This window comes from Mus pahari, chromosome 21 (genome assembly GCF_900095145.1).
Source record: "Mus pahari chromosome 21, PAHARI_EIJ_v1.1, whole genome shotgun sequence".
Classification (NCBI taxonomy): domain Eukaryota; kingdom Metazoa; phylum Chordata; class Mammalia; order Rodentia; family Muridae; genus Mus; species Mus pahari.
Genome location: NC_034610.1, coordinates 25,502,964 through 25,518,065, shown reverse-complemented (window position 1 = coordinate 25,518,065; position 15,102 = coordinate 25,502,964). Strand labels below are relative to the sequence as shown.

Sequence of the window (15,102 nt, the reverse complement as noted above, 5' to 3'; positions counted from 1 at the left end):
CAGACTAGTGTAGAGTCAACATTTATTAAATTCTGTCAGAGAATAGAATACATAAACTTATAAATCAGGCTTTTAGATTAACTGAAATGCTAATCTATTTTATAATTTTACAGAAAATAGTCATGATATTGGGGTATAACAGACTATAGCCAAACTCTGCACTGAAGATCATTTTTCTAGTCTTGTGTAAATGAAAAGGCAAATTCCTTTCCACAGACAATCATGCGGTGTTCACAGAGGCTTTGCTACAAAGCAATTAGGCTGCACCAGTTGATGAGTCCACTGCTTTAATGGGAGTTCATGCTGTAATAACCTTTATTAATTAGAAAACCGTAGAATTCAAATCTACACAGTAATGTTATAGCCTCATAATTTGCCAGTGAAGAAATTAAATAGAAATGCCTTGTCCTGTGTTTGAAAATATTATTACAAGTGATAACCTCTATGTCACTCGTGACTCTCATTGTCTGTGGCTTCAGAGGCCTATCTATGTGTTTCTGCTGTTGGCACTTGGTTCCTACAGTGGTCAGTGGGCTCAGGACCAATAAGGCCAAAGTCCAGGAAAAGGTAATGATGTAAATTCTGAGACATATGAATGGTAGCCTCTTCTCAGAGTTTGTGACTTCACTCATCAGAGTCACCCATCTGGAGGGCAGGAGGGGAACTGCCCCATTAGAGGTCACAGGAGGAGCAACCAGGAGCGAAAGATGAGGGAGGTTGGTGGCTGAGTGAGCGGGTATTGGGTAACTACTCAGAACCTAGGGTAAAGTATGATCCACTTTGTTCCTTCCCCCTTTTCTGCAGAGACTGAAGAAGGTCCTTTGTGGGGAAGAGAGGAGGAGCAGGCTTTCCATGGTGACCGAGAGGGCACTTACAGCTCTGCAGAGTGCAGCTCATCTGCACTGGCGCTCACTTGGCTCACACTGGCCTTTGTTGCTGTGTGGTTTTTGGCCTTTAATTAGAGGTTGGACCCACAGACTGTAAAATACTTAACTGATTAAAAGTAAAAATGGTGGTGTAAGTTTATGAGCTGGGCCTTTTTTTTTTTTTTTTTGCCTCGCATATCTTAGCTATCTTGTGCTGGGATAATAAAGCTGCAGCCCTGCTCACCACCACAGAATTAGTTATCATTGCTAGGAGGAGTCTGGAGCATTTGCTAGTTTAGAAGAACATTGTTCACAAGATAGGTCAAGGCCTTCTTAGATCCTGACCAAAAAAAATATTGGCAACTCAGGAAGTGGTGCTTGCATGCCTTTAACCCCAGCACTCAGGAAGCAGGTGGATGTCTGTGAGTTCAAGGCCAGCCTGGTGTACAGAGTGAGTTCCAGGATAGCCAGAGCTGTTAGATAAATGCTGTCTCGAGAAACAAAAAATAAAACAAAACAAACAATATATGTGTGTGTGTGTGTGTGTGTGTGTGTGTGTGTGTATGTGTTTGTGTGTGTAACTGAAGTTGTGTGTGTGTATATGTGCACACACAACTAATGGGCATTGTTCAGTCCCTCATATATGTGTGTGTGTGTGTGTGTGTGTGTGTATGCAGCTTACTAGTAACCAATACAATGAGGCATTGAGGGGCTGGAAGTGTTGCATTCTTAAACCTATAATAGCATCCTGCTGCAGCGTATAGAGCAATCTGGCTGCTACGCAGTGTTTAGCACCGTTGCCCAGCTGCTGCTCTTGAACGTGTGTGAGGTGGAATTCTCTACAGATGTGGAAGGACATGCTCCTCAGTGTAAGCGGAGTTGACTTTCCTACTCTAAGTTTTATTAGAATGTTCTCTGGGCTTATTTAACTTTGCTACAGATATTTTAGTTAACCCTATAGTATATGTTGACGCATACATGTATTAATGGTATCCCTAGTCTAGGCTTTACATTGCAGTTCAAATATTGTAGCCGCCTGCAGCCACACTAACTGGGTTCCTGAGTGGGAGGCAGGAGCTGTATGGGAGAAAACGGTGAGAGAAATAATGGATGCAGAGACATGATTTTCTGTTCAAGGCTTCTTAAATTTTACTAAGAGTCTGTGCTTATAAAGAGCGGAGGCCCATTTCCCCCCCCCCTCCACCCTCCCCTCTCCCCCCTCCACCCGCCAATCCACGCCAGCCTGTAGGTGGATCTGCAGGATGCTGTCTCCGGAATATCTCAAGGGTCTCAACAGGAAGCAGCGGCAGGTATAGAACAAAAGAGCCAACAATAGAGCCACCTGGGTCGGAAGGCCCCACTCCAGGTGGTCTCAGGCTCAGTGGCAGCAAGGTCAAAGTCAGCCTGTTTCAAGGCTGGGGGAGGGAACAAAATATGAGTTGTCTTTCTCCCATATTAGTAAGTCAGAGGTATGTGTGACCCACCTAAAGATGCCATAAAAATGGCTTTTTATTCTTTCCAACTAGGCATATTTTACCTGGTCTGAATGGAGCATGTTTCTGTTACCCAGCACAGGTGCTGTGCTATAAAGAGAGCTCAGTGAACCTTCTGTTGAGTGATGTACAGATTCAGAAACTCGTTTTTCCCTTGGCAGAGAGGTGGAGGATCAATGTGATTATTAGTAAGTGGAGATATGCGCATGCTCAATAAATAACCTCAGCAAAGACTTTTGTTAAGCAGTCCATTAAGGCTGACTTATGTCTGTGGGTATTTACAAACATACACAGTTATGGAATACCTTGGCTTTTGGAGGTAGCCTGGGTGTGGATTCAGTCTTTGCTCTTGTAAGGTGAGCCCCATGCTTCATGTTGCTCTTCACTGCTCCTTGTAGAATCAGACTTCCAGACTATCAGGATGAAGGTTACACCTCTAGAGTGGCTATAGTCTTCAGACTTAGTGACAAGAAGAGCATGCCTCAGAAGCCAGGTGTTCTTCCCGGGAGGAGCTAAAGCAGGGTCCTCGGTGAGAGTGTTTAAGATGCAGGCAGGGCAGAGTTGACTCCTGAGCACTATTAATTTAAAGTTTAAGGGATGCTACTTCAAATTACACACCACCTGGGTACCCAGAGCAGAAGAAATTGCTAAGCCATATGCTTGTAAATGCCGTCTCCTTCCCCCAGAGAAAGAGCATTTATATTTTGCAATTAGAGAGCAGAAGGTCTTTTTCCTCATAAAGTCCTTTCAGTCAGGAAATACGGAGGGCGGAGTGGGTGTCCCAGGGGAGACCCACACTGGCTCAAGGACTCGGCGTCTCCACCTTGTGGAACCACTTTGACTGTTTCTTCATGAAATACTGGAGAAATTGCCTTAATTATAAAAATCAGACTAGCCTTAACTTGGATTTGTGATCTTCTGCCTATACTAAGTGCTGGCATTAAGGGGGTGCCACCATGTATGTCTTAAATTTTATTTGTAAGAGAGAGATCTTGTATTTACCGTTTCTGTCTTAGTCACCAAATCAGATAAGGCTGGTGTACTGGCTAGCTTTGTGTCAACTTGACACGGCTGGAGTTATCACAGAGAAAGGAGCTTTAGTTGGGGAAATGCCCCTATGAGATCCAGCTGTGGGGCATTTGCTCAATTAGTGATCAAGGGGGAGAGGCCCCTTGTGAGTGGAACCATCTCTGGGATGATAGTCTTGGATTCTATAAGAGAGCAGGCTGAGCAAGCCAGGGGAAGCAAGCCAGTAAAGAACATCCCTCCATGGCCTCTGCATCAGCTCCTGCTTTCTGACCTGCTTCAGTTCCAGTCCTGACTTCCTTTGGTGATAAACAGCAATGTGGAAAATGTAAGCCAAATAAGCCCTTTCCTCCCCAACTTGCTTCTTGGTCATGATGTTTGTGCAGGAATAGAAACCCTGACTAAGACAGCTGGTTGTGGCAAATTTAATTTGCTCCCTCATATATCAGCCAATTAGTTTTGTAATGTTAACAAGCAAATAATTAAAATATGTCTGCATACAAAATAGGATTGTTATAGATAAAGTCCTTCTTCGTATATGTGTATGAGCGTGGGGTGTGTATTATGTATATTTGTATATACATGTGACTGACTATGTCAGAGGGAGGGTATCAGGTGTCTGTCTTTGGTTTTATCTTTTGAAGCAGGGTTTTTTCCTGAAATTGGAGCTTGTGGGTTTTTTTTGTTTGTTTGTTTGTTTTGTTTGTTTTTTGCTTGTTTTTTTGACAAGGCTGGCAGCCAGCAACCCTTCACTCCCAAGGTCTTCCTGTCTCTGATTAATAACCCTAGGGTTGCAGGTGCATGCAAGACCATGTCAGTGTCTTATGTGGGTGCTGGCATCTGGACTCAGGTCATCTTGGTTGCTTAGCGAGCTCTTTTAAACATTGACATTGCTATAGCCCCCAAATATTTTCTTAACTTTGTATTCTTCCAAGAATGTTTTGTTGAATTTTACCACCTGAAGTTTCTATTACAATGTATTTTTAATTTATAATATAAAATATCTGGGCTGGTGAGATGGCTCAGTGGGTAAGAGCACCCGACTGCTCTTCCGAAGGTCCGGAGTTCAAATCCCAGCAACCACATGGTGGCTCACAACCATCCGTAACAAGATCTGACGCCATCTTCTGGAGTGTCTGAAGACAGCTACAGTGTACTTACATATAATAAATAAATAAATCTTTTAAAAAAAATATATATATATATATAAAATATAAAATATCAAGCATGCTTTTTCATGTGGTGGTTCAGAGATGATTGATGTCTTTACATTACTGGATCTTTCCTTAGCAAGTGTAGACCTCTTTGTTTTTCTTATATCTTCCATATCTTTTAAAGTTTCCTTTACATGTGCTTTTGTTTATTCCTAGATATTTATAGATTTCAAGTCTTTCCTTCATATTTTTCAGTCAATTTTTCTTGTGGGGGATTGGGAGAAAACTGTAGCTTTTCATTGTAACTGCTTTATGTGGATACATCATTGAACCTCACTGATTTTTAAAAATAGCATTTGGTAATTAATTTCTCAGGATTGTTGTCGTCTGTGAGTGATAGCTATTTTGCCTGTCCCTGATCCATTTCCATTTGCCTTTCTCAGTTGCATTGTTTCTATTCCCCCAAACCGTTAGCAGTGATGAGTAGACATCACTGACTTATTCCTGACCTCATTTGAGATGCTGTTATGGTGTGAATGCGTGCATGGAGATCATTAGTGACCCTTTTATTTGGAACCAATACAACTTTTTTTTAAAAAAATTATTTTATGAATATGAATCCACTGTAGCTGTCTTCAGACACACCAGAAGAAGGCATCAGATTCCATTACAGATGGTTGTGAGCCACTGTGTGGCTGCTGGGAATTGAACTCAGGACCTCTGGAAGAGCAGTCAGTGCTCTTAACTGCTGAGCCAATCTTTCCATTCCCCAATTAAAACTTTTATTATCAAGTCTGTAACTATGGGGCTGTAGAGAAGGCTTAAGGACTAAGTGTTCACTGCTCTTGCAATGGACCTGAGTTGAGTTTCCAGCACCATCATTAGGCAACTCATAACTTCCTGTAACTCCAACTTTAGGGATCCAGAATCTCTAGCTTCCAAGGGTCCCTGCAACAAGTGCACATGCGCCCAATATATAAATAAAGTCAGAAATGTAAAAAGTCTGTACTGGGTGTTGTAAAACTTATTTTAGTGTTTATTATGCAAATATTTTCTGTTTTTGTCTGCTGTTGTAATTCATCCACTTTGTTATGAGTCCTTTTCTTCATCGTTTCCAGTATTTTTTTGTGAGGATTTTTACATTAATCTTGATTGAATGTGTAGATGTGGTAATGTCTTCATGTCAAGGTTATATTGATTTCATAAGATAAAATTAGAAAAGGACTTTTTCTAAGGATCCTCCAGCATACCCTAAAGCGTGTGCTGCCACAACTGGCAGAAAACTACTTTCTCTCACACATGAGGATAGGATTAGATACCTTCAGAATGATCTGAATCTTGAAATTGTGAAGAAACTTGTCCCTAATATTGCTTGGCCCTGGGTAGGGCGGCTGGAGGCTGGGGACACATTTGGGTAGCGATGGTGGCAGTTTCTAGTATCCATTTCTTTAATTCTAGGAGTAAGTAGATTGCCTATCAGATAGTAGGTTGACTTTATTTTCAGTGTCTTTGCTGAGATCATTCAGTAAGTCCTCGGTTATTTCTAAAGCTCTGCAAAGAGTGAGCAGAGCAGAACTGAACAGCTTGGGAGAGTCTGCTTGCATGACTGGCCTGGTCCAGCACCTGGCAGCTTAGATTGGAGTCAACTGTGTATAAATTGAACAAGTGTTTCAGCTGCTCTCTTCTCAAACTCGGGAGTTTATGTCGCTTCAGCCGGAGCTGCCCATGTGGATAACTCCCACCAAGTGCTCTGGGCATTGAGTTTCTAACAAGCTTTCCTGGATGCAAACTTTTTATCTGTGTTGTCACAGCCCTGGGGGAATCCAGCACATGCTCTAGGACTCCCCTGGAGCGGATCCAGGGGGCTCATGCCTGCGTTTCTATAAGCTTTGCCCCATGAGACCCTTTCTCTCTGATAGTTTTTCTTTCTTTTAAAAAGGTTTATTTTATGTGCACGAGTGTTTTGCTGGCATGTATGTGTGTGTACTGTGTGCATGCCTGCTACCCATGGAGGCCAGAGGAGGCTCTCAGATCCCTTGGATCTGGAGTTATGGGTGGTGTGAGCTGCCATGTGGTGGTCCCTGGGACTACTGGAGGAACAAGTGCTGTTAATTGAGGAGTCATCTCTCTAGCTCCTGTTGATTTTTCTTTGTGCACTTTTATTGCAGTAGAACATAGCAGTGAATATTAACTATGAAATAAACCATGTGAGTCCTCCTAATAAATCACTGAGTCCAGGAGTGATGGTGGGGGTCCCTGATACAGTGCTTAAATAGTAGAATATTTACAAAAGATTTATTTAACTTTCGATCATGTGTATACGTATGTGTCTGTGTGTAGATATGTACACATAAGTGAATATCTGTGTCTTGGGAGGTCATTGAAACTCTTGAAGCTAGAGTTCCGATTGGTTGTGAGCTGCCCAACTTGGGTTCTGTCCTCTGCAAGAGTGCTGCAAGTTTTAATGGCTAATCCATCTCTCCAATAGCGGATAATCCATCTCTCCAATAGCGTTTCCAACTTGGGTAAGGTGGAGTCTCAGTATAGATTGAATTTGCATTGCCCTGATGCCTAAGATATTGAGCACTTCCAAATATTTATTGACCATTTATATTTCTTGTAAGGGTTGTCTGTTCATTTCATTAGCTTGTTTACTAATTGGCCGATTTGTGTTTTTTTGTTTCTGAGTTTGGAGTTATTGGTAATTTCTAGATATTTCCTCTGTTGACTATATACTATATACTGTAAAGCTTTCCCACCATCCCATGGCTGCCTTTGTACTTTGCTCATTATTTTCTTTGATGTGCAGAACTACATGCATTCTCATCTGTCACTTCTTGGGGTTATCGTCTTTGCCATTGGAGTCTTTTTCAAATGGTCTTTGTTTATGCTTACCTCTCGAAGTCGTTTCACCTCCTTCCTGCCAGCACTTTCACAGTTTCAAAGGAGGTTTAATTTGGGGAGATAGTTCATCAAGGAAGGGGCTGTGGTGGCAGGAGAGGCAGCAGGTCACACTGCACCCATAGTCAGGCAGCAGAGATTGAGGAACGCCGCTGCCACCGCCACCAGTTGTCGTGCCTCAGGACTTTCTGTTTCTTTTTTATTTTGATTATTCCTAGTTAGTCCGTTGAGACTCCAGTCCAAGGAGTGGAACCACCTACATTTAGGATGTGCCTTGTCACCTCAAATAATCTAGTCTCAATAATCCTCCAAGGGCATGCCACGGTAGCTTGCCTGCTTGTGACTTTAGATCCCATCAGGCTGACGGTCCCTCTCACTGTCACAGGCTCAGGCAACCATGAAAACCAAGGTTTTCTTTCCTCAGTCTAGCTTGACAATTTTATTATCAGCATATAGCAAACCTATTGACTTTTATATGTTGATTTTTGTACCCTGCCATTTTGCTTAGTGTTCATTAGAGCTAAGGAAACACCAACTCTCATATATTGCTAGGCAACAGGTAAAAGGTAATGGGTTAAATAGATAGCCAGTTATACATTTACTCTAATTCTGTGGGTAGGATTTAAACAGGGCCCAGCTTGTGTCTGGATCACTTGGTACCTGCTGGAGTTGGAGCATCCTTCTATATCCAGCCTATGTAGTGGTTCCGATGACTGAGCAGGGAGGAGCGACTGGGAATGTGTGCTTGGATCTTGACTTTCTTCTTCCCTGGGTTCATTATTCATCTTGTAATCTCAGGGCCTCTTGCTTTCCATCTGAGCTTGCCCACGGCCTGGGCAGCTCCGGCTCCAAGGCACAAGCATAGATTTGTCAGACCGCCTAAAGGCTTAGGCCTAGAAGCTCGCTTCTGGTGGTTAAAGTGATTTCAACTCCAGACTTCGTGGGAGGAGAAATGAATCCCATGTTCTTTTAAAGATTTGTTTAGTTTTATGTTCATTGATGTTTTGTTTCCATGTATGTCTGTGGAGATGTCAGATCCCCTGGAACTGGAGTTAGAGTTGGGAGCAGCCTTGTGGGTGCTGGGAATTGAACCTGGGTCTTCTGGAAGAGCAGCCAGTGCTTTCAACAGCTGAGCTATCTCTCTAGCCCCCTACATTTCATGTTTTTAACATAAGGAAGATGATGTTTGTGTATAGGGAAAGGAAAGGAGCATAAGCCAACCATCTGAAGGACTGTTCACCCTGATAATGATGCATACTTGTACAAACGTTTCAAAAGTTTTGTTTGTTAGCATACAGTAAGAGGCTTCATTATGGCATCTTTATACTTTGCGTGGTTGACATACGTTCTTTTTCCTGTTCCCCTATATTGTCCTCTTCTCTTCCCAATGGCTCCCTTCCATCTTTTCACAGTACTTGATGAATTCTTTTTTTATAGCTGAAGAGTCTGGATTTTATAGGACAGGGCAAAATAAGCATTAATAGGCAGAGTGGCAGAGTTATAAAATGTTACTTGAGAAAATAATCATCTATATGCCTGCATTTTGCACATATACTGTATACCTGAATCACACGTGTGAAAACGATGTCCGATTATCAAGTTCTGATGTTAATGCAGCTCAGTGTAGAAAGGTGAAACGTGTCAGCTCTCAGTTCCACGGGCTTTAGCCATCTCTTCTTTTAGTTTTATTATTAAGTGAAAATTAGTGACTTAAAAATACTGATGTGTAATTTTTACAGTAGACCTTTAAAAAGAAAATACACATGGAGCACATACATATAAATAAGTTAGTTTACTGATAACAGTGTTCTACATATACACATATGCAGTCTGATAACTTTGTTAGAATTGTTTGTCACTTTGCAATAATATCAAAATAGAATTTGTCCTTGTTAGTTTTTTTTTGTCAGCTTGACACAGCTAGACACTGGGGCTCCACAGGAGAGAAAATGCTCCCATTACCTGGGCCCGTAGACAAGTCTGTATGGAGGGCATTTTCTTGATTGATGATTGATGTGGGATGGCCCAGCACATTGAAGGTTGTGCTGGTCCTAGGCAGGGTCCGAGGTGGTATAATAAGAGGGAGGGCTGAGAAGCCAGTAAGCAGGGGTTCTCCAAGGCCTCTGTCTCAGCTTTGGCACTGACTTCCTTCTTAATGCACTTGATGTCCACCGTTCACTATGAGGTGAAGTAAACACCGTCCACTATGAGGTAAAGTAAACCCGCTTCTCCTCCACTTGCTTATGCTCATGGTATTTTATCACAGTGATCTAAACCTAGGACGGAACCTGGTTTTCTTATGGATAGATTTTGCTTTTAAACTTGTGTGCCTAGAGAATGTGAATGGTATCAGCTTTGCATAGCTATAATGAAATAGCTGAAGTAAAGAGGTTGATTTAGCTTGTAATATTGGAAGTTCAAGAGCACGATCCTGCCGTTGGCTCAGGACCTCATGTGGTAAGATACTCTTAAGTATTGGGGGCACATAGAGGAGGAAGAAAAGAGACCTTGAAGCATGAAGCCTGAGGGCTTAGTGGGCCCATGCTTGCTGTGGCTTCCACTCTTGAGGACTGCCTGGTCTTCAGTGACCTCAAGAACTTCCCATTGGGCTGATTCACCTCCTGAAGGTGGCTTGCCACCTCCTGAGTCTCTCACGTGTTGGCTCTGTGATCCGTTGGATCAATCCTTCTTCAGATGGACGATTGGAGAACGAACCACATCCAAACCATAGCATGACCCACAGCTAGTCCGCAATGCTCATTTGAGCCACTTAGAGTGGTGGCTGCAGTGCCTGGGCCCAGCACAAGCTAATTCAGTAAGACTCTGATGGGGGAGGGCTCAAGCATCTTATTTTCATTTTTCTGAGCTTCCTGTGTGGTTCCAGTGTATGGCAAGCTTGTTGAGAATCACTGGTCTAATTAAAATTATTTCTATATGCCAATAAAAATTGTGTTTATTCCACACTAAGTGGCTGTTTTCTGTATCCAGCACTATTCACTTTATGTTTCCACTTGGAAAAACATAATTAAAATGTAAATTTAGCAAAGTGAAATTATATGTATTGAGAAGTGAAGATCTGGAGAACCCATTAAGGCAGATATTTACATATCCAGAATTAATGTTCATGATTTGTCAGCTGATGAATTGTAAATATCCCACTGAGCTAGTTAACTGAAAATCAGTCATTGTTCAGCCAGAGTCATTTAGCAGGGGGTTGAGTCTTGGCCATGACTTAGATAAATATTAAGAGCTATTCCACCAGAGGATGTTCATGAAGCATATGCAGTGCATACTGTCAGTGCAAATAGTCTGTTTGGTTTGGAGTAACAGAATGATGTGAGCATTTCTTCTGGGACGAGTGGGATTTGGAGTCACAATCTAGTAGCTTTAAGGGTTTTCTGGCCAACATAGGAAGTGACCAGGTTTTGAATATCAGTGGATAAACTAGGAGAAAAGAAAAGAAACCTCAAACCCTGCCTGATCCTTTGTCTAGAGTTCTCGAACATGTTAGATGTTAGTCACGCACTCGGCACACTGGTCTATTGGTCAAGCCCATTTTTAAAAATAGGAGTGTGTGTGTGTGTGTGTGTGTGTGTGTGTGTGTATACACACGCATATGCACTCATGCGTCATTTCTGTTTTGTCTGTAGAAGTCAGAGGACAACTTTGGGTGTTAATTTGTCCTCAAACACTGTATCCCCCTCCCTCCATTTGCTTGATGGCTTGCAGCTCACTGAGTATGAACCCTAAGGACCCATCTCTATTTTCCAGGGCTGGGATTACAAGCATGTGTTCAGCTGTGTCTTGCTTTTTAATGTGGGTTTTTGGGATTGAACTCAGCTCCTAATGCTTGCAATGACACCATCTTATTAAAAACAAAAACAGCTGTATTAAGCCACAGCCACGCTCATTTATTTACTTATTCCCTATGGCTGCTTTTCAGTTCCCACGGCAGACTTGAATATATATGACAAAGTTGTGTAGTATACAAAGCCAAAAGTATTTACTATGTGACCTTTCTAGACAGTGCCCCAACTCCTGTGTTAAAGCGTCAGCCCGAATTTCTTATTGTTTCTCATGCTTCTAAGTCGGTCCTTTTAAGCTGAATTTGGTGTTTCACGTACAGATGACTGTAGATGGTTAAGTTTGAGTCTTTGAAATGGAAGCTGCAGTTGAGGATGAGGGGTTTGCCTTGTGTATTAGTAACTTTTTCATTGCTGCAATAAAGTTGACCAAGGCAGTTTATAAAGGAAAACATGTAGTGTGACCGTGACTGCAGCAGAGTAAGCCTCTGGTGGTGGTGGGAAGGCATGCTGCTGGAGGAACAGCTGAGAACTCACATCTCAAATTGTAACTTCAGGGACTCCTCCAGCAGCCACACCTCCTAATCCTTCCCAAACAGTTCTACCAACAAGGACAAGTATTCAAACACAGGAGCCTATGGGGGTCATTCTCATGCAAACTACCACCCTTAGGCAGCAGGGAGGTGCTCCTGCCTACTGCAGGGAACCCACCACAGGGAATCCACCCTGTTCTCTTTCATCATGGCTCCTGCTGTTGGAGTGCTCATGTGATACCAAGCAGCTAAAGAACTTGGTTCATGAAGGTTTCCCCACAGTCACAGGAGACAGACTTTCACACATCTTGCTGGTAACAGAGCTGGGTGTAGAAGTTTGAAGATGAGAGATCTTTAGCCTTTAAATTTGATTAAAGTAAATTGTTGAAGACAGTGGAGGTCCAGTGGAGAGGGTATATCTGGCTCAGATTCCTTGGTCTCAATATAGAGGCTACCTCTGAGCCACCAGCCACCTCCTACCCCAGAGGATCTGAATGCTGGTGAAAGCCCTTGTGAATTTGCTGAATTACATCTGAAAAAGGCATGCTTGCAAATAAAAAATTACAAACAGTTCTAGCTTTCTAAGGTCTTAACTTCCTTTTTGAATGTACTGAACCTCAACCTCTTGATTTTTCAATTACTTTTATAGACAGGCTGCACATAAAAGCAAGGAAGTACCTAGAAATACAATATGCTAGCAGTCACTATCAACCCAATCATTAGAGCCATAGGTATGAAAGAAAAGCCTTATCATGTAGCTCAGGCTAGCCTCGAACTCATAATCCTGCTTTGGTCTCTTGAAGAACACTGGGATTAGACATGTACAGCACTCACCAGGCTGTGAAGTGGCAATCTAGAGACTATGCCAGATGGGCTCATTTTGGAAGAGAGCTATGAAATTCCTCTAAAATGTTGTTAATAAAGTAAGTTACCTTTGTGACCACAGAAGGTTGTTTTTATAAATTATTTAAGGTAACCAGATGAAAATCTCTCACATGAAAAGATACTAAATTTACTGTTCATAATTTATGCCCAGATTTGTACCAGAAAGATGCTGCTGGGGATGTGGGGTGGGGTATGCTGTATCCAGCCTTGCAAAACCAGTCTCTGCTGGATGCAGGTATTCTCTGCTTGTTGGGTTTCCCTTCTGTGAGGTGCTGTTTGGCAACGAGCCAATGTTTCTAGATGGTGATGACCCCAGGCTCAGCTAATTTGTGACTATCCTGGTAGATGGCCCCAGGCACTGCTAATTTGTGACTGTCCTGGGAGTGTTTCCTTTGCTAGTGTGAGGAGGCAATGAAGGACTTTGGGTTAGTGAGAACAGCTTGAGCTGCTGCTTAGAATGAGCAAGTTAATTAAAAAGCAACCTTTGACCCTTTGGACTGAGGTGGGAGGGTCGTGAGTTCTAGGATAGCCTGATGTACACAGACTTTAAGGCCAGTGTAGACTACACATCAAAAACTGTTTTAAAAAGAAAATAACTGTAATCATTGCTGGCGGCCTTTGGTGGAGAGTTTGGGTGGCTGATAGAATGTGTGGTTTTGTGCACATGCTCCTCTTGCTCACTAACTCCCACTCCTTCTCCGACAGGTCAGTGACTATCATCTGTCCCACAGGATGAGTAACAGCCACCCTCTTCGCCCCTTTACTGCAGTGGGGGAAATTGATCATGTGCACATTTTGTCTGAGCATATTGGTGCCTTGTTGATTGGTGAAGAATATGGTGATGTCACGTTTGTTGTGGAAAAGAAGCGTTTTCCTGCCCACAGGGTAATTTTAGCAGCGAGGTGCCAATATTTTCGGTAAGTGTATAATATAATTATTATTATTTATATTTAAGTCATGTGGGAAGCAGTGGTGTTTTCTATGAAAAATATGGGACTCAAGTGTATCAAGTGGAATCGAGTGTCTAGAGAAACTTTATCTTTGCAGATTTGTCACTTCCTGAGAATCCCCCTTTCTTTAGGAACCAGCCTAGAATTTAAGGGCTTAGAAGGCTGTCTGGTGCAGACAGCACCGATTAACTCTTTGTGCGTGATGTCTGAAGGACCTTCCTCCAGCTGTGTGTGCTGCTTTCATCTTCTGTGCAAAGTAGGTGGAGGGAGTCGGCACTGCTTTACTGGTGGGTAGGCGTCTGTCCTGGGTGAGCTGGCTTTCCAACTGTAAATGAGCATTGTGCGGCTTGTCTTTGGATTACTGCAGCCAGCACCTGTGGGTAGCCTGAGAGAGCTCCCACGCATGCGGGAATCCCACTCAAGGAAACAGGATTAACTGAGACTGTTTTAGAGTTACATTAGAACTAAAACTAATATATATTGTGTTATATAATATATTATATATGTAATATATAAACATACATACATATATACACAAGTGCATATTTAATGAATGAAAAAAATCCCACTTACAGATAGCTATTTCTTTTTCTTTTTTAAAGATTTATTTATTTATTATATGTAAGTACACTGTAGCTGTCTTCAGACACTCCAGAAGAAGGAGTCAGATCTTGGATGGTTGTGAGCCACCATGTGGTTGCTGGGATTTGAACTCTGCACCTTTGGAAGAACAGTCGGGTGCTCTTACCCGCTGAGTCATCTCACCAGCCCCAGACAGCTATTTCTTAGATCCTTAACTTTCCAGGATATAAAAATTAAACTGAACTTTTATCTACATTTCATCTAGTGTTTGCTAAATAGAAATTACCAGTGACTTATTACCTATGTGATCATTTATCTTTGACCCTGACATTACTAAGCCTTTGTCTATTTACAATAAGAAAGTTGGTACATAGAGTCACAGTTTCACTTGGAGAAGTTGGGATGCCTGTGGCTTAGGGAATATTTCATATGTCCTCCAGTGAAAGCTGCATGTGGCCTTGAAAGGAGGGGGGACAGCAGAGCAGGCACGCCTCGATGTCACACTACCCTCAGTGTGTGCTCTGTAGCTAGAACTACCATAGTTCTATGAACATTTTTACACCTTGCCTTCCTGTACAAAAGAAATACTATTGGAGAAACCGGAAGCTCAGAAACCAGTGAGCTGGGAGCCCTCCTAAGGACCATTTTCTATGGCGCCTAGCCGTAGGTTCTGGCATCTGGCCTTGGGCTGGGCATAGGTTCTGGCATCTGGCCTTGGGCTGGCCATAGGTTCTGGCATCTGGCCTTGGCCTGGCCATAGGTTCTGGCATCTGGCCTTGGGCTGGCCATAGGTTCTGGCATCTGGCCTTGGGCTGGCCATAGGTTCTGGCATCTGGCCTTGTGCTGGCCTTAGGTTCTGGCATCTGGCCTTGGGCTGGCAATAAGTTCTGGCATCTGGCCTTGGGCTGG

The 15,102-nt window shown here is 42.6% G+C and overlaps 1 protein-coding gene across 1 annotated transcript in view; it reads left to right on the top strand.

Moving 5' to 3' along the window:
* Btbd9 (BTB domain containing 9) overlaps nt 1-15,102 on the top strand; it is a 341,572-nt gene that overhangs the window by 32,145 nt on the left and 294,325 nt on the right. Inside the window, exon 2 of the mRNA XM_021221073.2 lies at nt 13,367-13,578. Coding sequence (XP_021076732.1) covers nt 13,394-13,578 — 185 coding nt within the window. The 5' untranslated portion in view covers nt 13,367-13,393. The remainder of the gene's footprint in view (nt 1-13,366; nt 13,579-15,102) is intronic.